This window comes from Stenella coeruleoalba (genome assembly GCF_951394435.1).
Source record: "Stenella coeruleoalba genome assembly, chromosome: 19".
Taxonomy (NCBI): domain Eukaryota; kingdom Metazoa; phylum Chordata; class Mammalia; order Artiodactyla; family Delphinidae; genus Stenella; species Stenella coeruleoalba.
Genome location: NC_137165.1, coordinates 44,045,828 through 44,069,151, shown reverse-complemented (window position 1 = coordinate 44,069,151; position 23,324 = coordinate 44,045,828). Strand labels below are relative to the sequence as shown.

The 23,324-nt window shown below is 52.1% G+C and overlaps 1 protein-coding gene across 3 annotated transcripts in view; it reads left to right on the top strand.

Annotated features, from left to right (window-relative positions):
• MAP3K14 (mitogen-activated protein kinase kinase kinase 14) overlaps positions 1 to 23,324 on the top strand; it is a 43,021-nt gene that overhangs the window by 13,602 nt on the left and 6,095 nt on the right. For 2 of the 3 annotated variants that reach the window (XM_079903991.1, XM_079903989.1), the window contains exons 2-12: positions 7,032 to 7,164; positions 9,637 to 9,912; positions 11,125 to 11,194; positions 12,319 to 12,529; positions 12,651 to 13,271; positions 13,844 to 13,981; positions 19,786 to 19,915; positions 20,369 to 20,500; positions 20,946 to 21,050; positions 22,356 to 22,519; positions 23,001 to 23,151. In XM_079903991.1, the coding sequence (XP_079760117.1) occupies positions 9,657 to 9,912; positions 11,125 to 11,194; positions 12,319 to 12,529; positions 12,651 to 13,271; positions 13,844 to 13,981; positions 19,786 to 19,915; positions 20,369 to 20,500; positions 20,946 to 21,050; positions 22,356 to 22,519; positions 23,001 to 23,151 (1,978 nt within the window). In that variant the 5' untranslated portion in view covers positions 7,032 to 7,164; positions 9,637 to 9,656. The remainder of the gene's footprint in view (positions 1 to 7,031; positions 7,165 to 9,636; positions 9,913 to 11,124; positions 11,195 to 12,318; positions 12,530 to 12,650; positions 13,272 to 13,843; positions 13,982 to 19,785; positions 19,916 to 20,368; positions 20,501 to 20,945; positions 21,051 to 22,355; positions 22,520 to 23,000; positions 23,152 to 23,324) is intronic. The other variant, XM_079903990.1, reaches the window with a different exon arrangement.

Genomic DNA, 23,324 nt, shown 5'->3' with positions numbered 1-23,324 from the left:
AGTTTCTGCTGTATAACAAAGTGAATCAGCTATACATATACATGTATCCCCATATCTCCTCCCTCTTGTGTCTCCCTCCCACCCTCCCTATCCCACCCCTCTGGATGGTCACAGAGAAACGAGCTGATCTCCCTGTGCTGTGCGGCTGCTTCTCACTAGCTATCTATTTTACATTTGGTAGTGTATATATGTCCATGCCACTCTCTCACTTCGTCCCAGCTTACCCTTCCCCCTCCCCGTGTCCTCAAGTCCATTCTCTACGTCTGCGTCTTTATTCCTGTCCTGCCCCTAAGTTCATCAAAACCATTTTTTTTTTTTTTTTTTTTTTTTTGCGGTACGCGGGCCTCTCACTGTTGTGGCCTCTCCCTTTGTGGAGCACAGGCTCCAGACGCGCAGGCTCAGCGGCCATGGCTCACGGGCCCAGCCGCTCCGCGGCATGTGGGATCTTCCGGGACCGGGACACGAACCCGTGTCCCCTGCATCGGCAGGCGGACTCTCAACCACTGCGCCACCAGGGAAGCCCCATTTTTTTTTTTTTAGATACCATATATATGTGTTAGCATATGATATTTGTTTTTCTCTTTCTGACTTACTTCACTCTGTATGACAGACAGAGCTGGTTACCCTTGATGTGTGGTGGAAATTAGGGATGGTCATAAATTTTATTCCATACATTTCATCTACCTGGCAGTTTGACCTATGGAACTGGCAGTGAGATTGAGTTTTGTGGGCGTGACAGGTTTCTTTTTTATAACTGACCTGTAAGATTTTAATGATTAATGTATTACATTCACATTTCATATCCTCTTTAATGGGAAATGCTTATGCAGAACTTGCTCTCCTGGGAAGCAGACCTCAAGCTGGCGAGGAGGCAGGTGTTGAGATTCCTCCAGCTGCGTTTCACTCAGGGTGCTCCTTCTTCCGATGTCTGTTTCTAGGTCCCAGTGCCCACTCCCTTTCTCTGCCGAAGGGGAAATTAGCAAGCCTTCCAGAGGCCTGTAACTTGTGATTTTATCAGCCCAGGCTGGGCAGGTGGTGGAGGGTTCTGTCCCAATGGCAGGATTTTCATTTAATGCCCGGCATCCACCATCTGCCCTTACACTGTAGGTTCCTCCATCTGGAACTCTGCCCCTGAATTAGACGCCTCTCACTCTTCTGAGAATTTCACCCCTGGGGGTGTATCAGGACCAAGCACAATTCCATGATCTGGTACCTGAACTCCACAGGCAACCTCATCTCCTGCAGCTCTCAACAAGCTTTGCTCACCAACAACTTCAAGCTGTTTGTGATTCCTACATAGATTCACCCCTGTTCCTTAACTTTTGCCATCCCCTCTACTTGGAATACCCTCTCCTTTTTTCTTGGGAACTTCTCACTCACCCCTTGAGACTCAGCCCAGGTGTCACCTGCTTTAAGAAGCCTTTCCTGATCCCCACCAGGCTGGGCTAGCTGTCCCTCCATGTGTTCCCACTGCATCTGCTATGTGTCTGTGCTGTCATTGCATCTCTGTGTGGTAAGAGACTACTTGTCTCTTTCCCCAGTAGACTGTAAGCTCCTCAATGGGCTGCTGCATCTTCTCAGCGTACACCCAGTGCTCAGCAAAGCCCCTATACCCAGCAGACCAATACATGTTCAAAGAATTCTGTGTTATAAGATCCTGCAGTTCTCTGCAGTGTGACAGGACACTCCGAAGGCAAGACCTTACTCATCCAGAAAGCCTCAAGCTGCCACAAGTCTCTGGATTTAGAGGCTCCTTGTTGCATGCATATAAGTGATTGTTATATCTTTTTGTCTTAAGTATTTGGTCTGATATTAACATTAAATGTTTTTGGTTAGTATTGGCCTGGCATATCTCTTTGCATCCTTTGTTCTCAATCTTTCTGTATAATTTTGTTTTGTCTCTTTTAGTTAGCATCTAGAGGGATCTTTTAAAATCCTGATTGTCTGACTTGAAAACTTAATGTTTTAAAGTGCTTTAAACTAATTTTTTTTTTTTTTTTTTTTTTTTGCGGTACGCGGGCCTCTCACTGTTGTGGCCTCTCCCATTGCGGAGCACAGGCTCCGGACGCACAGGCTCAGCGGCCATGGCTCACGGGCCCAGCCGCTCCGCGGCATGTGGGATCTTCCCGGACCGGGGCACGAACCTGTGTCCCCTGCATCGGCAGGCGGACTCTCAACCACTGCGCCACCAGGGAAGCCCTAAACTAATTTTTTTTTGAGATTTTAAAATTTCTTTATTTTTGCTATTTTCCCAAAGGCTTGTATAATGTAGAAACCATCCTATATATTTGATAGAAAAATGTAAAACTACTGGATTGTTTACTATTTTTGACTTATAAAAATGATGACTTCATATTGTTCAATCTAAAAGTTTCCTCATTTAATCACATATAATTTTAGTCTGTTTGAGAAATACTTTCCATTGATTTGTTTGTTTCATCTATCTGTTCTTGGACATTTTCTATTTGGCGAAATGTTCATGGCTATCAAATGTAGTTTTTGTTTTTAGTGGTAAAATGAGCAAGTTATTTCTGTTTCTCTTTTACATTATAAAATAATTTTTTTAATGTAGACCATATGTGCTTATGTAGATTAAATTCTTTTTTTTTAATAGATCTTTATTGGAGTATAATTGCTTCACAATACTGTGTTAGTTTCTGTTTTACACCAAAGTAGATCAGCCATATGCATACATATGTCCCCATATCCCCTCCCTCTTGAGCCTCCCTCCCATCCTCCCTATCCCACCCCTCTAGGTCATTGCAAAGCACCAAACTTATCTCCCTGTGCTGTGCTGCTGCTTCCCACTAGCTAACTATTTTACATTCGGCCGTGTATATATGTTGATGCTATTCTCACTTCGCTCCAGCTTCCCCCTTCCACGCCCTGTCCTCAGGTCCATTCTCTATGTCTATGTCTTTATTCCTGCCCTGCAACTAGGTTCATCAGTACCATTTTCCTTTTTTTTTTTAGACTCCACATATATGCGTTAGCATATGGTATTTGTTTTTCTCTTTCTGACTAACTTCACTCTGTGTGACAGACTCTAGATCCATCCACCTCACTACAAATAACTCAATTTCGTTCCTTTTTATGGCTGAGTAATATTCCATTGTATATATGTGTCACATCTTCTTTATGCATTCATCTGTCGATGGACATTTAGGTTGGTTCCATGTCTAGGCTATTGTAAATAGTGCTGCAGTGAACATTGTTGTACATGTCTCTTTTTGAATTATGGTTTTCTCAGGGTGAAACTAATTTTTTTTACATTCAATTGTTAATTAAATTGACCAACATATCGTATCGATTCCTATGCCTACCATTGTTTCTTGCATCCCATTTCTTCTCTGGTTTACTTTTCTGCTTGCCAAAGCACAGCCTTCAGTGCTTCTTTCCCTGAAGATAGTACCATCTTTCCTGGAACTCTTGTTGCTGTGTTTGTGTATTGTGTGGATTTTTTTTTTAATTGTATTAAGAAAATGAAATGACCTGTTAAAACTAATCAAATGAAAACTGGTAACATCCCAGGAACACGTACTGGAGTAACTCCACTAGAAGTCTGACCAATTTATTGGTGATCCAGCCCTTACTGATGAGACCCCTCATTTTTAGTTCTTGTCCTTCCTGCCTACATAGGCTAAGAAATTATTACCAACAGTGGGCAGATCCTGCGAGTAAAATAGGGGTAGTAATATGCACATGGGTAGTAATATTGCTCAGTTCCCGAAGTTCCAGGTACCTTTGCCAACAACTTTTATCCTAGAAAGGAACTAAGGATCCTTGGGTCCCAGGGGAAAGGGCCAGGAGTGTCCTGCCTTTAGCCCTAACCCCATGTTAGATGCTCTAGTTGTATAAATTGGGCCTTATTAGTTTCTGCAGGCAGTTTACCTCTCAGAGCCTTAGTTTCTTCATCTGTAAAAATATTACCAACGTTGCAGTGTTGCTGTGAGGTTCATCAATAACATGGATAAAGCCCCTAGCACATGCCCAACACACAGAAGATGTTTAATGAATGGTAGTGACTGTGACAGTCCCTGGCACTTAGGAGACTGTCATTTAATACCTGTTGAGTGAATGCGGGAGCCTACCGGAAACGGTTTCATTGAGGAGATAGGTTATAAAGGATAGGTGAGATCTGGACAGATAGTAATAAAGGAAGAAGACACTCTTTACAGGGAACGGGATGAGCAGAAGAAAAGAATCAGGCTCACCCGTTGCTGCCCTGCTCAGGGAAGTGAAAGGAGCAGTGTGGCTGGAGCAGAGGCTGAGGGTAGGGGCTTGGGGAGGATAGGCAGGGCAGAAAAGGGAGCTGGAATTGAGAACACATGGGGATCTCTGGGTCTGCCTGGCCAGATAGCCGTTTTGCCTGGCCAGGTTACTCTGCCCAGCGCTTGCCCTTGGTTCCCCTTCCTGCACACCCCTTGTTCTTGATAGGCAGAGGCTGGCCCAATGTGGCCTAGTAGCCGGGCAAGCTGAAGGCTTAAAAGAGGAAGCGTCAGAATGAGATTGGTTTTCAACTAGTATCTTATTAAGGAAGTTGAGTTCCTCTACTTCTGTTATTTGTCCCCTCTGGGCATTCAGAGAAGGACAAGTTTTTATTTCCAGATGAAATATCATGAGAGGGATTTGCCCTGGTCTGCCCTGGCCCCTCAGTGGACATTTTCAAGATGGCCCTATATTTCTCTTTGATATACAGAGAATCAAGGCTGAAGGTGTTGAGTGCCTTAGGTAAGGCTTGACACCTTGGCTGTATGATGCTGAAACAAAGAAGTCCCATTGTCTCAGTGAGGGTGTTTATGAGCTTCTATTGGCCAGGCAAGGTGATTGGCATTGCATGTACTCTACCTCCTTCAGCCCTCAATGCAGCTCTGAAGAAGCTATGAGAAGAAACTCCGTGGCCTGCTCAAGGTTTAGCATGAAGGCTGGGGAGGCAGCAGTGCACGTTCAGCCCCACTTCTGCAACTTGTCCCTGTGTGACTGTTCTGACAGGCTACTGAACTTCTCTAAAGCCTCCGTTTTCACATCTGAAATTGACATTAATAATGGCCGTGCTTAGTAGATATTGACAATTATCATTCTGAATTGGAGTCATCCAGCCCTCAAATAATCCTGACAAATCAGTGGCATTTGGGAAACTAGAAGGAACCTCAAAAGGTTTCCTAGGCCACTAGTTTTCAGACTCTTTTTCTTGGAGACCTAGGATTCTGGGGAGGTCTGTGGTGGATGAAGGGAAGCTGAGTATGTGTGGCCCTTGCCCACCTTCTTCAGCAGAGCAGCTGTTTCTAATGTGAATTACGTAGCAGTTGCACATTTCTTGCTCTTTTATATTGTGGGGGTTGAGGTGGATTTCATTTAATAAAAATGGTCCTGCTGCTTTTTGAAAAAAGCTTCCAAGGCTTGACCTCATATCTCGTGGTTCCTAATCTAGTGTTTTTACTGACCTTACTAAAACAGGGAACTGAAATATGATACATTTTAGAAAGGTTGTCATCAAAATTTTAAACATTATTCTCGTACCTTCCAGTTAATCAAGCACTCATTTAGTCTAAACCCCATTCCTGTCCCAGAATCCTAGGAACAGAAATTTTGCTGTCAGAGAAAGCATTGCTATCATAGCCTCAGATGAGAACTGTCTAATAGAACCTTCTGCAGTGATGGAAATGTCCTCTGTATGCACTGCCATATACGGTAGCTAGTGTAACTGAGGAACTGATTTTTAAATTTTATTTTAAATGAATTGATTTAAATGTAAATAGCCATGTGGCTAGTGGCTGCCATGTTGGACAGTGCAGCCTTACAGTATAGAGCGGGGGTCAGATGGCAGTCCCTGGCCTCTGGGCATTGGAATCATCCAGAGAACTTGTCAAAAGCACAGATCCTGGGCCTAGTGCCCGGTGGCTGATTCAGTAGACCTAGGGCGAGTGCATCTGAGGTGGTCATTCTAACTTGCACTGAGGTAGGAAGGCACTACATTAGTGAGCTTTCCCTCGGCGTAAAAATGTGGAGGCAGAGCAAGCATTTTGCCCTGGCCTCGATCTTCTGGGGAGACTAGAGCAACTTTCTGAGGAATGTCAGACCCTTGGAGGATATGATGAAAGCTATGGACCTCTTCCCTGGAAAAAAACAAAAATAGTGTCTAGGGCTCCCAGACCTCCTTGAACCCACATTAAGAACACCTCAACTTGGACAGAAGATCTTTACTAGCTGGTGAGGGAGTTGAGCTTGAGCCCAGGGTTAATCTGGTACCATCCCGCTCATTCCTACCCCCGGATCCCTCCAGGGGGTCATAGAGGCACCACAGAAGAGAGAATAGGCAGTGTATGTGGATCAGGCCCTGAAAGAATACTGAATGAGTTCTGCCCCTTTCCTTTCCCCTTGTGTTTTCATAGCCTTGTGGGTGAGCTGAGAGGGTGTGGCTATTGTCACTGCTCATGTCCTCGGCTCCGATACAGAGAGCAGAGGGAAGAATGCATCTGGGGCCCGAGTGGAGCTGTGGAGAGAGTCCAGCTGAGTAATGGATCAGGATTTTGACTTGCCTTCAAAGGCAGAGACACAACGGGCTCCCACTTAGTCCTCACTTCCCACAAGCTGCAGGAGTGAGAGAGAAGGGGCAAAGCTGCGGGGCTCTGGGCTGGGGCAACGAGCCAGGGACCGAAGCCCAGAGCTGGGCAGGCCACCCAATCAGCAGCCCCAGGCTTAGTGCAGAACCCCATTTTTTGTAGATCAGAACCCATGTAGAAGTGGGGAAGAGTGAGGAAGCAAGCGTGTGTATGTGTCGGAGAGCTGCTGTCAGGCCAAAGTGTCCTGAAAATAGCCTCTTGAACTTGGAGACTGTCGGTGAGGGTCTGAGTCATGGTCATGTGGCACAGGAAAGCCAGACACAGGAGAAGCTGTACAGCTCCCGGGCCGAGATTTCGTGCCCCTGGGAGGTGAGGGTCAGTCCTGTTTTCCCCGTGCCCTTCACAGATTCAGCTGCCAGCTGCTGGGTTAGCTTCTCAGGCCGCCTTGTTCCTCTCTCTGCCTGATAGGCTGCCGAATGAGTCATCAGGGAACTACAGAGGAGGAGGCCCCAAGCTCAGCTGCCTCAGCCTCGGCTTCTCTGGGACAAGGGAGCCTGGAGTGCTCCTGGAAGGAGGATCAGGAGCCTACCTAGCCACCAAGGTGAAAGGGCAGCTTCTGGGGGAGGGGGTGCCCCACAGCCTGTCTGGAGGAGCTCCAGCTCAGGATGAGCCGTGTCAGGCAGGACAGGCCACTTGAGCCTGAGTGTAGCTCTATAGACCTCTAAACATCTGGGTTTAAGATCTTACCCTCGGAGCAAGATTGACTGCTGGCCTCATTTCTCTCACCGTCAGATGAAACTCTCTCTTCATCCCCAGTGCTCAGCATCACCCTTTGATTCCGCCATGCAGCTGGCACCGGCTGTTTCATCTATGCCCCACTCTGCTCTACACAGGCAACACCACCTCTCACCCTCAGAAGCCTTCTGCCTGGGGAGGACCACGACTTTCCTCCTTGTGTTTGCCTGCAGCCCAGGGGACTGGGGAGTGGGCAGCACAGCCCACTAGGTCTGGCCCCGCACTGCCCCACACAGGCTGGGTGATCTGGGGCAAGTCTCCGCCTAATTAAGCCTGCAATTCTTCAAATAAAAGTGAGGAGAGGGACTTCCCTGGTGGTCCAGCGGTCTCCGTGCTCTCAATGCAGGGTCAGGGAACTAGATCCCACATGCATGCCACAACTAAAGGAGCCCGCATGCTGCAACTAAGACCCAGTGCAGCCAAATAAACAAAAAAAATTTTTTTAATGAGGCGATTAAAGCAATGTCCCTATAGGCACGCTTCTAATACTATTAGGTTTGAAGGCCTTGGGGTCTGTTTTTAAGATCTCATTTCCCTTATAAAGAGGCTGAGAGAGGTGGGCCCTACTCTAGGCCCTGGATCAAGTCCTTTTTGGAGATGGAAGGGGCTGTGGAGGTGTGGGCTGGGATGACAGTATGGTTACAAGTGAAACAGCCTGCCTTGCAGGGCTTTCACCTAATTGAAGTCAGAACACCCCTTAGACTTCTTAAGGTCATCAAGAAACAATGAGGCCACCCATTCAGCCTCCTGAGCTTCGGGCCTGCAGGACCACACCCAGGCATCCAGGCTGAAAGCTGGAGCTGCTGAGTTCAAAGCTAGAAGGCCCTTGAAGGCACCCCCACACCCACACCCCAGTCAAGCTGACTCAGCCTTTCGTAGCCACTGTGGTGAGGCAGACGCAGTAGAAAGGAGGTTTCAGCCTAGTGTTTCCCAGCATCCCACTGTCTCTTGTAAGCTTCCAGCCTGATCCGGCAGAAGGTCAGAGGTGTTGGAGGGTCGGCTTCCCACGGTCTGCCTTTCTCGCGCAAGAGCAGATGGAGGAGTGATCCGGGATGAATGGAGCTACCGCAGGGAAGACCGCATCTGTTAGTAACAGCCTTAGGACCAGGCTGCCATCAGAGAGCACTTATTAGAGGCCTGTCTGCAGTTGATGCCTTCTCAGGCTTTGTCTCAAGCAAGTCACGACCCAGAAGGGCCCTGCCCTTGGGAGTCCACGCCCCAGTCTTTAAAAAGGCTCCCAAATGGTAACAACCTCGGGGCGGTGCCATTCTCTTCCATGACAACCGTAGCCCACGTGCTGCTTGCACAGATTGTCACAACAGTGGGCTCTCTCTCCCCTCTGGCTCTACGGGAACGGAGAGCTGGTAGAGATGGAGCCCAGAGAGAGGTGACGTCTTGCGCTTTGTCCTCATATTTCTAGAGGTGTCGGTTGGTGTCCAGGGCTCTAATATAAATTCCACTACTAATGTTGCCTGAAAGAAAACTGATACTTAGGAGAGGTTTTCAGCAAATGAGTTTGGACATTACAGAAGGAAGCATGTCAGTTCCTTCTGGAGAGCCACAAACAGATGCATCTCGTGAAAGGAGCCAAGTGCTGGTATTGCCATTTGCATGCTGGTTTTTCAGTTTACAAGATTTCGTTTATGTGTGTGCACGTAATGTCTATATAAATGTACACACAAGTCTCTCTCTCTATATACACACACACACAGATCTGGATGCCTGTGTACACACACGTGTGCACACACACATATACATACATGTATCTACCTCTAGCTAGGGAACAAAACAAAACCTTGGTTCTCTCCACTTGGAGAAGAGCCATCATGGATGGTGCAGGCATGTCCTCTACGAAGCAAGGCGTCTGCGGAATCAGTGATGTGACTGATGGTTTTGGAGTACAGGATCCACCACCCTGTTCTGGGGAAGCAAAGTTCACCACAAAACAAACAACAGAAAAAGATGCAGCCATTATTCATAAAGGCAAGAAAGAACCAACCCAGATGTTGGTCCACATCTCTCCTGGAGGAGGCAGGCTGGAGTTCCCCTTGTGGGGTGGAGAGAGGGGCCATTTACTGTGGAGGGGCCAGTAGGGCTGGGGGGCTCACCCCACGTGGAACAATGGTGAGGTTGCCATTTGGAACATTTGGAGGGATAGCTATGTGTGGCATGAGGAAGTAGAGACCCTTTGCCCCCTGCTTTTCTCCTCCCACCCAAGCCTGACACCTGGGCGCCTCGGGGTCTGGGGGTGACCTGCTCTGTGTGTGGTCTCTCACAGGGTGAGCGTGAGCCTGGGAGATGGCAGTGATGGAAATGGCCTGCCCAGGCGCCCCCAGCTCCGCGGTCGGACAGCAGAAGGAGTTCGCCAAAGCCAAGGAGAAGACACAGGCAACGGAGACGAAGCAGAGCTCCGTCCACAAGCTCGAGGCCGTGGAGAAGAGCCCCATGTTCTGCGGGAAGTGGGAGATCCTGAACGACGTGATCACCAAAGGCACAGCCAAGGAAGGCTCCGAGGGCGGACCGGCTGCCATCTCCATCATCGCCCAGGCCGAATGTAAGGAGCCCTGGGCTGGGAGTGTTGGCAGAGAGGGCAGGTGGGGAGCCTGCAGTGGGTGCAGCGCTTGTGCAAGGGTGGTTGGGCACCGATGGGGCTGGACTCGGGGTCCCCCTGTGGAAGAGGGAAGTCAAGGTGACCACCATAGAAGACTTGCAAGACACACCTGGGAATTAAGCCAAGGATCAGTGTGAAGTGGGAGCTCGAACAGTGCAGGGGAGTGAAGCCCAAGAAGGGAGAAGTGGCAGACAGAGGCCTTGCTCGTGAGCAGAGCAGGGGAAGGGAGCTGGGAGACAGGAATGCTTGGGCTCCAAGGTCCTGGGCCCTCTCTGCAGGGCCATCAGGCAGGCCTTCTGCTGGGACCTTGGGCAGCCTGAGCATCTCTGGAGAGGCCCAGGCAGGAAAGGCCAGGTGTCCCGGAAAGCCTCTCTGGGCCCTGGGCCCTGGGCCCTTCACCTCCTTCCACGCCGGTGCTTGCCGCCCCCCAACCCCCGCAAAGAATGAACACCTGCCCTCGGGCCTGCAAGGCCGATGCAGGGTCTGCGGGGCTTCCCGGGCTGATCCTTTCTGCTTCCACTCACAATATCTCAAGATGGCTTGGAGCAGTGGCTGCCACCAGAGCCTGAGAAACTCCCAGGGGCGTGGGGAGGGCCAGGAATCCCCTCTCTACCCGACACCTACCCTCCACCCCAGGAGGTTTCCTTGGGTGGAGCCTGGCGAGACCTACAGCTCATAATGGTATTTTCTCACATACACACATCCTTCCCCTCATCTTCCGCTTCCTTCTGGCTGGCCTTTGACGAGAGATGAGAGAATAAAATTTAAAGTGGAGTGAGTGACATGGTAATGGTAGTACTGCACACGCGTGCACGCACACACGCGTTATATGTAATAGTGTATATTTGTTGAGCTGTTACCGTGTGCCAGGCACTGAGTTGAGTGTTTTATATAGATCATCTCACACCTCACAGTACGTGAAGTGAGGTGGGCACCCTGTGATCCCATATTGTAGGCACGCCCTGTGCCTTGACCCTCAGGCTGGGAGGGAGGGGTGAGGCTGCCAGTGAGAGGAGGTGAGCCGCCAGGCAGAAGGGGTCTGGGAAGGAGGAGTGGCCGGGAGGGTATCTGCAAAGTGCCTCTCCTCTAAGTGCCTCTCCCCTGTTCTTTCTCTCTCCTTTCTGCTCATCCAACCCCTTTGCCTTTACTTAAAAGGTGAGAATAGCCAAGAGTTCAGCCCCACCTTCTCAGAACGGATCTTCATCGCTGGCTCGAAACAGTACAGGTAAGGTCAGCTTGAGTGGGGTGGCAGGGAGCTGCCGCGGGGGCGTCCCCACCCCAGCTGCTTGCCCAGGCCGCTCGCAAGTGACCCCTGGCTCCTTCCTTCAGCACCTGTGGTTTGGCTCCTGGAACCCACCCAGGCTTCCTCGCTGAGCTGCTCTCGCAGCCAAATAAGCTTTTCAAAAGCTTTTCCCAGCGTGTGGGTGACTGCCTCTGGGTCACATCAGGGTCACATCAGCTTGACGTTTTATTTTTATTCTCCTCCTCGGAGTCCTTGCTGCTCCCCTTCGGTTCCCATCAGTAGGGAGGATGCTGGGAACAGGAGGCACTTTGCCGCTGGTGCGTGACCACGAGTGCAGGCCCAGAGAAGCCGCTCTAACTCGGGGAGAAACCTGCTGTGTCTTTCCTTCTGTGAGACACACCCAAGGAGGGATGAGGGCTTGGAACCAGGCAGGGACAGACTTGCAGCTCGGTGGCCCTGTAGAAAGGAGGCCAAGTGAGGCTCGGCCTGTTCCCAGCCTCCCCAGCCCCAAAGAAGATTTTTGGCAGCTGGAGGTTGAACCTGGAAACAGTTCCTCCCCTGCCACCAGGTGGACTTCTTTATCGTTGGAATTTGGGAACTGCTAGCGGGAAAGTGACCAACCTCAGCTGCCCCTGCTTTGGAGGCAACAGAAGCCAACTCAGAGCCGAGAATGCCTGCCATGGGCTGTGGCCCTCTGAGCCACATGCCCCGCTGCCGGGACCTCTCAAGGGCAAGCCCCCCTTGGAGAGCAGGGAGAGAACCATGTCTCCCCCTCCACCCAGAAGAGCGGTGTGCACCCTCACTTTAGTAACAACCACTGTTGATCGGAAGCTTGCCGTGGGGCCCGACACCGAGGCAGGCTTTTTAAATGAGCTATTTCATTTAAACCCCATCTTCGCCCTGCCCGGCAGGAAACGCCACCTCCATTTTATCAGTGAGGAGCCTAAAGGTCTTTGGGGCTTAGGAACTTTCCCACGTTCACACAAGTCCTGACCAAGCTGGGATTTGACCTCGGGTCTGTATGACTCCAGCCGCAGCTACCTGAGCCATTCTGTCTCCCTGCCCCCTCACACTCAGAATGCGTGTCTGTGTCCCCTTGCTGACAGCCAGTCCGAGAGTCTTGATCAAATCCCCAACAATGTGGCCCACTCGACCGAGGGCAAAATGGCCCGCGTGTGTTGGAAGGGGAAGCGTCGCAGCAAAGCCCGGAGGAAACGCAAGAAGAAGAGCTCCAAGTCCCTGGCTCAGGCAGGAGTGGCCTTGGCCAGACCCCTCCCCAGAACCCCTGAGCAGGAGAGCTGCACGGTCCCGGTTCAGGTGAGACCCGCCCCTAAGCCCAGACCCCTGTGCCGGGCGCCCCCTGGGCTCATGGGCCTTCGGAACAGCACCTGTGCCTTGGCCCCAGCCCCATGTCCTAACAGCTGTGTTTCCCCCGCAGGAGGATGAGTCTCCGCTAGGCACCCCGTATGTTAGAAACACCCCCCAGTTCTCCAAGCCTCTGAAGGAGCCAGGCCTTGGCCATCTCTGGTTTAAGAAACTCGGGGAGGGCCTGCGGCCAGCGCTGCCTCGACCGGAACTCCACAAACTGATCAGCCCCCTGCAGTGCCTAAACCACGTGTGGAAACTCCACCACCCCCAGGACGTAGGCCCCCTGCCCCAGCCCGCGCACCCCTTCCCCTACAGCAGACGGCCCCACCCCTTCCCGTTCCACCCTCTCCAGCCCTGGAAACCTCACCCCTTAGAGTCCTTCTTCCTAGGCAAACTGGCAAACTGTGTAGACAGCCAGCAGCCCCTGCCCGGCCCTCCCCTGGGCAGACTGGCCTGTGTAGACGGCCAGAAACCCCTGCCTGGCCCACATGTGAAGCCCAGCTGCCCGTCTCATGGCTCGAGTGACAAGCTGTCCATGGAGGAGTACCTCGTGCACGCTCTGCAAGGCAGCGTGAGCTCCGGCCAGGCCCACAGCCTGGCCAGCCTGGCCAAGACCTGGTTGGTGGGGGGCTCCAAGCCTCGGGAGCCCAGCCCTGAAACCGAGGACAGTGAGGGGGTCCTGCTTATTGAGGCGAGTAGTCCCCAAACACACGTACACCTACCACCGCCTCCACCTCCAGGGCCGTCCACCTTCATTACCCCCCTTCCCTTCCCCTTTTCCTCTAGTTCTCTTCCTGGGTCACTGTGTAATGTTATGTGATTTTCCCAAACTTAGATTTCTGGGTGTTATCCTGTCCATCTCTGACACACTGTCCCTTGTCCCCCGCCCCTCTTCACTGTCCTTCCCTTTCCTCTACCACTTAGCTCCTGAGGCACTTTTTCTCATGGTCAAGGCGGTTGACAATTCCGTTTCTGCCCCACAATCACAAGTCTGGGGAGGAGGTTTCCTCATCACAAGGGTCGGCTTGCCTCCGCCCGTGAAGCCCCCCCTTGCCTTCGCCTGACTCCTGCACCCCCCTCTCTGGGTCCGTCCCCACACCCCGACCCCGAGCCCTGCCTCAGACCTGCTGGTGTTCTTGGATGCGAGGGCTCAGCCCAGCAGCCTGGCAAGGGCCACCAGTTGGAGAGCCTTCCTCACTGTAACCCTTCGTCCCTCCACTGCCCTGGCCACTGAAACCGGCCTCTGTCTCCCGCCAACCCCAGAAACTCAAGCCGGTGGATTATGAGTACCGAGAGGACATCCATTGGGCCACGCGCCAGCCCTGCCTGGGCAGAGGCTCCTTCGGAGAGGTCCACAGGATGGAGGACAAGCAAACCGGCTTCCAGTGTGCCGTCAAAAAGGTATGCCGGGCTCCGGGGCTGAGGAAGGAAGGCGGACAGGAGCCCTGTCGCGTTCCTTCTGCTTCCTTTCAGGGTTAGCACAGGGAGGCCGTGGGCCTGACTCTTTAACGGCGTCTGGCTATCCTGGCTGCCCTGGGTCAGCTGGAGCTGGAAGGGGACAGTCCAGGTCATGTGTCCCCGCCTGGGTGCCACACTTGGTGTGTGTGTATGTGAGGGAGCATGAGAGTGTGCACGCAGCCTGGGCCACTCCTGATGCCAGGCCCCTAGAGCACATCAAAACCTGGAAGATGGTTGGATTGTCATGAAATTCATGTTGAGCTGAAACCCCTAAACTACATAGTGGACCAGAAGGTAATAGCAAGAGCATAGCCTCCACCTAACAGGTGCTTCCCGACAGAGGCCGTGCACCTTGGGAGTCAGATCTGACTTGAGTTTGGGCTCTGCCCCCTGTCGGCCGGAGGTGCTAGGTCCTGCGAGATGGACATGAGGAAACGAGACTTAGCAAGAAGCCCCAGGCTTGTCCAACTGTAGAGTTTGGCTTTGAACCTCTCTTCGGGAAGGGACAGGGGAGGAAGACTCATGCTTCTAGGATTTTGATTAGAGGCAGAGGCCTGAGTCACCTCTCCCACTCCCTCGTCTCACTGATGTTAGAACTGGAGACCAGAGAGGGTCTGCACCTTGCCCACAGCTGCACAGCTGGGCCTGGAACTGAGGCCTCCTTCTGTCAGATCACACTGCCCAGGCCTAGCAGTCCTTGAGGGTGTCAGTCGTGCTCTCCTTCAGATACCATTTCTCCTCCTCTCCTCTCACCTTGACTAGAAGCCACCTTGTCCTTGACCCCAACTCAGCCTGAGGGCTAGCACCAAGGACTTCCTAAGGTGGAAATCAGAAACATTTCCATGGGCCATTTCCTTGGCCCTTGGGCAGCGTGAAATAAGCTAATTCAAAGATGGACCTTGCTTTCAAATGGCTTTTGTCAAGGACACTCTGATCCCCAAAAGGAAAGGGACCAAACAGCCAGCCCAGGCAGGTGCATCCCACGCAGAGTAGACACTGCTGCCGCCACTGTCTTGGGTGCCTGTGACTTTAAGGGGCGATGGTACAGACTGTGTTGTGAGTAAACCTGGCTTCCCTGGCTTGTGTGTGACCAGGTGTTAGAGTTCTAAAGTTTGGGCCTTGGGGTGATGGGATGAGAGAGGGGACTATCCGTAGGTATTACCCCAAGCTTCAGACCTCCTGTGTCAAATAAGCCAGCTCCACCCCTGCCCACCCCCACCGGCCAAAACACGTGCTTAGTTCTTGCCAGCACGGGTCATCATCTTTCGCTGGGATGCCAAGGCCACGTGCCTGACCTCCTCAGCTGCAGTCCCCTCCCCAGGCCACCGGAGAAGGCTCAGCTGTTCCTCCTGAGAGGCGGGTGGGAGGAGGGCAAGAGAGTGTGAAGTGTCCTGGAGATGAGCGCCCATGCTGGGGAGCTTAGTCACCAGGCTCCTCAGCTGTTCCCCTGCTGAGGTTCTCAGAGTCCCAGGCAACAAGGTAAACAACCCTAATATAGTAGAAGAGGACAGAGACTCCATTTCTCACCTCCCCAAGGCAGTCGGACAAGCTCCAAGCACAAGGCACAGACTTGCCAGCCCAGAGCTGCTGCCCCAGCCCACCAGAGCCAGCCCTTCTCAGAGCTCCGCCTCCCCCATCCAGGATCTTAGCGGGGCTGGCTTTTGGCAGCTCACACAGCTGCCTTTGGTCGGGCAGACCACCCCTCCTTTCTCTCCATCCAGGGCAGCGGGGTAGGGGAGGCAGTAGTGTCCTTTAGCGATTTCAGCTGGAAGATCCCAGAAACAGTTCCCTGCTAGCGGGTAGGGGTGGAGGGTGGGGACCAAGGATCAGAGGTCAAGCCGCACAGGGGGTCAGAGCAAGTCTGCACACCCTCTGACGCTCCCTAGGGAGGATCCAGGATGTGGAGTATCCTGTGGTGACATCAGCACCCCATTGGCCCTCCTTCTAGAACATTCATGGCCCCTGGTCAGATGTTGATTGGTCACAAGTCCAGGGCTTAATGTAGGGTTTGGGGGTGGGGGTGGGGGTGGGGTTAGGGTTTTGTTTGAGCTTACTTTTAATTTCAAATTAATTGAGGCTCATTGTAAAAGAATGATACCCAAAAAGCAGAAGTCCCTCTGTTGCCCAGTCCCCTTCTGAGGTAACCAGCCTTTGACATAAATCTTTTTTTAGACTTGTTATGCATATATAAACATGTAGTTGTTTCTTTTATTGAAATGAGATTGCACTCATTTGTTGTTCTGTACCATGTTTTTTCATGTAATAGTGTATCATGGATAGATTTCCTTATCGGTACATATACATCTGTCCAGTGCTTTGTTGTTTTTTTTTTTTTTTTTTTTTTTTTTTTTTTGCGGTATGCGGGCCTCTCACCGTTGTGGCCTCTCCCGTTGCGGAGCACAGGCTCCGGACGCGCAGGCTCAGCGGCCATGGCTCACGGGCCCAGCCGCTTCGCAGCATGTGGGATCCTCCGGGACCGGGGCACGAACCCGCGTCCCCTGCATCGGCAGGCGGACTCTCAACCACTGCGCCACCAGGGAAGCCCTGTCCAGTGCTTTTTAACAGCCAGTGTGTAAGTTCTTAACCTAGTCAGTGGATGAAGTCATAAGATCCATGAATTCCTGGAACTTTATTCTAAAGTATGTATGTGTGTGGCAAATGTGGACACACACACATTTTTTATTTATTAGATTTTCAAAGGGGTCTGTGGCTCAAAGAGGGTTAAGAACTGTGCGTTTGAGAACATCTGACTCGAGCATGGAGTTCTGGGAGCCTCCTTTTGCCTCTGCTCTGATCTGGGGTAGTGTGGCCTTGGCCAAGTCCAGCCAGTTGTTGTTACCAAGCACCTGTTCTGTGCCAGATGCTGTGCCAGGGAGACAGAGGTGTGGAATCCACACGCCTGACCTGAAGGAGCTCAGATTGTAATGGGGGGTGGACACTTACATGGTGTAACGGTGGTAGAAGCAGCCATCAGCCGGGGACATGGTGAAGTCAGCCGGGACAAGTGTTGAGAAGGAAATCAGAACAAGGACCGAGGGGAGAATATCTCGATGGTGATGGCGAAATAAGGCGGAAAGCTAGGTGCCAAATACTGTGTGAGTCACCTTCACATATTTATGTTCCTGGGATCTTTAAAAGAACTTATTAGAGTTGCTGTTACTCCCTTTTTTACCGATGAAATAAAATGGATACGAATACTAAAGAAAACAAGAGGGAAAGTTTCAAGAAGGAAAAAGCGATCCGCAGTGTAAAGCGTGCAGGCAGTTAAGCAGAGGGAAGGGGCTTGTGGATTTGGCAGTTAGGTGATTGCTGACCATGTTTCCACCTGGGTAGGCGCGTGCCTGAACGTAGGTAAAAACGTCGCAGATGTAAAAGCTAATATACCTGGAAGGGCCTTCAGCGAGGTGGGGTAGCTGGGAGCTCTGGAGTCAGGCTTCCCCCACCAAAATCCCAGCTTTGCTACTTTATATCCAGTGACCTTGAGCAGATTACTGGTCCAGTCTTCAGCTTCCTTGTCTGTAAAATGAGATGATACCACCTCCTAGGCTATCGTAAGATGTAAACGACTAATGCTTATGAAGTGCTGAGCACAGTACCTGGCACATGTTAAGTGGGCATTAAATATTAGTCCTCATTAATTAACATCCTCATCAGAGTCCAGCCTTCACTTGACAGACGCGGACACTGAAGTCCAGGGAGGAGAGGTGGCCGGACGGGCAGCTGGCCTGGACCAGGAGGCCGTCATTTCTCCCTTGGGACCGCCCTTTCAGCCTGCTCTCCCTGGGGCTGGCCCAGACTTCTAAAGCGCCTTGTGTTTTGAAGTGTCCCTTCCAACCCCCTCTGATCTGGGTGGTTGGGAAGGGTTTTAATATTCCTGGGACACTCCAGAGGACTTACGGATTTCTTCACAGTTAAAGCCGAGGCTCCCAGACTTCCTTGGTTCACAACCCTTAATGTCTCAGTCATTTTTTCAAGGTGCTCCAGGCCAAAACAAGTACTGACCAGTTCCATTTATTAAATAATTGGGTCAAATAATAAGTCTTTATCCTAATAACCTAGTAGGCATTTGAATAACAACACACATAAACTGAGAGATAAATTTTGCTCTTAAACAAGCGTTATTTACTAGCAGGATGCATGCCTTGTTGGGCAGGCACAACTTCTCCAACTCAGAAATCATTGGACACCGTCACTTTCATTTCCTGCTCCACATCATCCCCCTGAAGTACCTTTCTGTCACAACAACCTCCAAAAACCTAGCTTCATAAAGATATATCATCAAAAGAATGCAGTTCGATCGTTGAAACTGAACTGTCTCACGCTAGTAGTTTGTGTGGTGTCCCCAGATGTCAATCGTTGCTGTTTCCCTCAAATGCAGAATACCCTGTAGCCCCCTTCCAAGTTCTCTGCGGTGCCCCAGCGCGCTTCACCCCACAGTTCGGGAACAGTAGGGTTAAAGACGTTTGCTAATACCAGTCCGGTTGGCGAATTAGTTCCAACTCAGGTTCAGAGCTGGAAACACTGACAGGGAGTCAAAGTTCATGTGAGTTGATTAACCAAACCAGATATTCTGCAAGTAACCAGAAGAGGGACATTTTCCACTGATAGGCTAAAGTCCAAAAGCTGCACAAGTCCGCAGGTCTCGGAAGAAAACTGCCAGAGGCCCTGACTGACGGCTTCCAGGCTGGTTTTGTTACCACTCGTGCCCCCTGGTGGCGCTTCTCAGGGCTGACATGAGAACCAGCTGCAGCCGGAAAGGACAAGTCTGTGTTAGCAAGTGTAAGCATTTAGTAAGCTGCTCTTATTTGAGCTGGAGGGAGGAGGCGGGGAACTGGCATTTCCTGAGCACCCACTAGTTGCCAGGCCTGGTGCTGGTTATCACCCCTCCAGACCCCCACTCGACCCACCCTGGAGCAGATGCCACTGTCCCCACCGTTCACATGTGGAGGCACATAGCTTGGGGGAAGTGATCTACCTCTGGAAATGGCCGGGCCAGGGTCTCAGCCCAGGATGTTTGTATCCAAGGCCTATTTCTTCCCTCCATGTCATGCTGGTCCCTGCAGAAAGGAGTGGGTGGTCCCTGGCCTGCCAGGCCCCTGTAAGAGGGGCCTTGGCCAAACCCCTCCCCACAGGAGAATCCTCTCCTATGCCCAGATTCTGGGGAAACAGCTGCAAACAGAGTAAACAAGCACTACCCCATCCACATGGACATTTTAGCCCTCAGGGGAAAAGGCAAATAATTATGAGCAAATAATAAGTGCTGAGAAGGATGCTGAGGGTCCAGGGGCACTGACAGAGGCAGAATCTTGGCCGCATCAACTCTGGCTACAGAAGCCCAGCATCTTAGGAGTAGAAGTGGATGTTGATACAGAAAATGTCCCATGACCTAGAAACAGTCCAGACATTTGGGCTGGGGAAAAGAAAGTTCTGTGTTTGGCAGATCTCTGAGGGTGGGCAGCATGCCAGGGGCCTGGATAAGGACTGTAGTTTTTGTGACTATATTTCCATAGGCGTCAGCACTGAAGAACTTTAATCAGGTGCTAGGCGTTGACCCCGACCCCCAGGGGGCACAGTTTAGTCTCTAAGCGTCCAGTAGGCCCACTAGGGCCCCTGCCTGGCCTCAGAATCGTCACCGGGAACATCAGCGGCCTCTGTGCAGGGAGCTTCAAGGGTCCTGACAGACAGGATGCCAGGGAAACAGCCCTGGTCCGTCACCCTGATTCACACCCACCTCTGGGCCCTTCCAGGTGCGAGTTGAAGTGTTTCGGGCTGAGGAGTTGATGGCATGTGCGGGATTGACCTCACCCAGAATCGTCCCTTTGTATGGAGCTGTGAAGGAAGGTCCTTGGGTCAACATCTTCATGGAGCTTCTAGAAGGTAAGGAGCCAGCCGCCGCTTCTTCTCCCTCCACATTCAGAGCCAAGGGTTTCCCCGAGTCTTGCCCAGGTTGACCCTCGTCCCCAGTCAGTCCGGTTTTTTTTGTTTTGTTTTTTTGCGGTACGTGAGCCTCTCACTGTCGTGGCCTCTCCCGCTGCGGAGCACAGGCTCCGGACGCGCAGGCTTAGCGGCCATGGCTCATGGGCCCAGCCACTCCGCGGCATGTGGGATCCTCCCGGACCGGGGCGTGAACCCGCGTCCCCTGCATCGGCAGGCGGACTCCCAACCACTGCGCCACCAGGGAAGCCCAGTCAATCCGTTTTTACTCTCTTGACCCTGTGACATGAGCAAGAAAGGCCTGCTTTCTACCACCTGCCCTTCGGAGGCCCTTGCCCTTGGCTGGCTTGCAGGCCTGGAAAAGCCCCATGTAAAGACTAGCCATTGGTCTCCTAGGTGGCTCGCTGGGCCAGCTCATAAAGCAGAGGGGCTGCCTGCCGGAGGACCGGGCCCTTTATTACCTGGGCCAGGCTCTGGAAGGGCTGGAATACCTCCATACCCGAAGGATTCTACACGGAGATGTGAAAGGTAAGGCTCAGGGCGCCTGTGGCCCTGGTCCCCGTGGGGCTCCTTCCTCACCCCACCCTGCCTGGTTTCCTCCCAGGTCTTCTGGGCCTGCTCCAGTAGGAAGGGGAAGTGTGTTCTCCCAGCCCTCAGCCTGGCACTGTAGTTTCCAGTGGGCGATGCCCACAGAGAACAGCAGATCAAGCTCCTACCGCACTGGTGACCACTGGGGGAGGGTGGGGACAGCAGAGCTGAGTGGCACTGTCCCCTCACCCTCAGAGATCCTGCCTGCTGCCTGCCTCCAGGCTGAACTGATTCCCTCCTCCCTCCCTCCATGACTAATGAAACTAATCAGAAGCAGCAGGTGCCATGCAGGGTCAGCCAGAAAGTCGCCTCGCCGGAGGCGCAGATTGGGCTGGGGCCCTTGGTGACTCACCTGTTCCTCTTCTTCCCGGGGGTGGCCTGGCAGCTGACAATGTGCTCCTGTCCAGCGATGGGAGCCACGCAGCCCTCTGCGACTTTGGCCATGCTGTGTGCCTTCAACCCGATGGCCTGGGGAAGTCTTTGCTCACAGGTACGCCCCTCCCCGCCACCGCTCCCCACAATGATAATAGCCAGTAGCCTTTACTACGCATTAGCCATGTGCCTTCTGTACTTCCTCAATGGCAATCAGAGATGTGAGCACTTTAGGTCCACCAGGATGCTTCAGCCCCACAGCAGCCCTAGGTTATGAGGCTTTTGTTGTTAGGCTTAAATGCAATGATGCACATCAGGTGCGTGTTTCTGCTGTTCCTGTTATACAGGGAGGGGAACAGAAAGGCTGGGTGCCTCGCCCGAGGTCCCCAGGTCTCCTACCTCGGAGCCCCCAGAGCTCCACCCCTCTCGTCCAGCCTTTCCTGGGGAGCTGTGCTCCCAGCCTGCGACCTCAGCCCTCCTGTGTCTCTGAGAGCACAGTTTCTGAAAGCAAAATGGGAAGGCTGACCAAGGGGCTGGGGCTCAGTAGCTGAAGAAATCCCTGTTTTTAACTTACATTCTTCTGGTTATCAAAATAATCCATACCCACTGTAAAATATTTGGTGACTACAGTGTTAAGTGGTATGGAAGGGGAGGAAAAAAGAATTCTCACCATTCCTCTTGCCCAGAGAGATAATCATGAATATTTTAGATAATTCCCTCCAGGTCTTTTTTTTTTTCCGTACATAGTTAAGGCCATTATAACACGATTTTGTGCCCTGCTTTTTTATTTATAGCATTAGCATAAAATTATTTCATTTTGACCAAAGGAAAAACAGTCTTTTAGAAGTGATTCTTTGTTGTTAAAGGACTGTTGGTAATTCTGAAGATGTAAATTGCACATGGACACCTGCCCTCCACTTTGAAATAACTCTAGTGTTTTCTTCTTATTACAAAAATATCTTTTCTAATATCTTTTGCAGAAAGTCAAGCTAAGCAAAACTACAAACCGCTGGAAAAAAATACTGTTCACATCTGGCATCAATCTTTCTAGTCTTTTATGCATATAAGTTTTCTTTTTCCTTTTTGTTTTTTTTTAACCTACATTTTAGGAACATCATACCACTAATCAGTCTCCTACAACCGAATTTCCAGTGTCTAGGCCCCTCCCCGCTTTTGGGAAAGCACTTTAAGGGTTTGGTCCACGGGCAGAGCCCGTGTTTTGGATGATATATTCTTTGTCCTAGTCCCCAGCACAATCCCCGACTTGGCCCAGCCCCAGCAAGTTTGATCTGGAGGCTCTATCTCTGTTTAAAGTACGCTGAGACAGTCAGGGTGTTTCAGGAATTGACTCGGGTGGTCATTGCCGAGGCTTCTGCCCGTCAGAGTTCACAGTTGCCTCTTCTGTCTCTCCTCACCTTCTCAGGGGACTACATCCCCGGGACAGAGACCCACATGGCGCCAGAGGTGGTGATGGGCAAGCCCTGTGACGCCAAGGTGGACGTCTGGAGCAGCTGCTGCATGATGCTGCACATGCTCAATGGCTGCCACCCTTGGACCCAGTACTTCCGAGGGCCGCTGTGCCTCAAGGTCCGTGACAGCGCCTGGGGCCGCCAGCAGGGCCGCGGGGCCCGGGCTGCAGGCTTGATGTGGCCTCCCGTTTGGGCCGCTCTTCAGTGGCAGATGGGAGCAAGCAGAGGCCTCATCATAAGTGTGGGATCCTGACTAAAATACTTGGCTACTGGAATCTGAGGGTCCAAGGGCAGATCCTAGGTGAGGGGTCTTCTTGGGTCCATGGTTCAGGGCTCTCTTGCGTCCACACCCCGGGCCACCTCTGCCTGCCTCCTGACAGGCTGGGCCTGGGGGTCATGGGTGCCTCACCCCCCGGCTCTGTGCTGTCCTACCTTTTCTTGGAACAGTCCCAGCCCTCACTCTAGACCAGGCCACTCTGGTCCTTGTGACCAACCCCAGCACAGCAGGGCAGGGGAGAGTGGGGAGGAGCAAGAACAGAAAGCCGGGGGCCAGGAAGTGACGGGGAGGCGGGCCTCATATGTTGCCTTTTGACCCCCAGATTGCCAGCGAGCCTCCGCCTGTGAGGGAGATCCCGCCCTCCTGTGCCCCCCTCACAGCCCAGGCCATCCAGGAAGGGCTCAGGAAAGAGCCTGTCCACCGAGCGTCTGCCGCAGAGCTGGGGGGGAAGGTCAGCCTGGCGCTGCAGCATGGTAAGAGCCCCATGCTGGCTGCAGGGGGCGAGAGAGGCGGCGGGGTCGTGTAGTGGCCAAGAGCAAGGTACTCAGCCTCTCAGAGCCTTGGTTCCCCCGTCTAGAGCATGGGCCTGACACCAGCCTCAGGCTTGTTAGGGAGACTGAGGTCACGTGAGTCGAAGTGCTTAGTA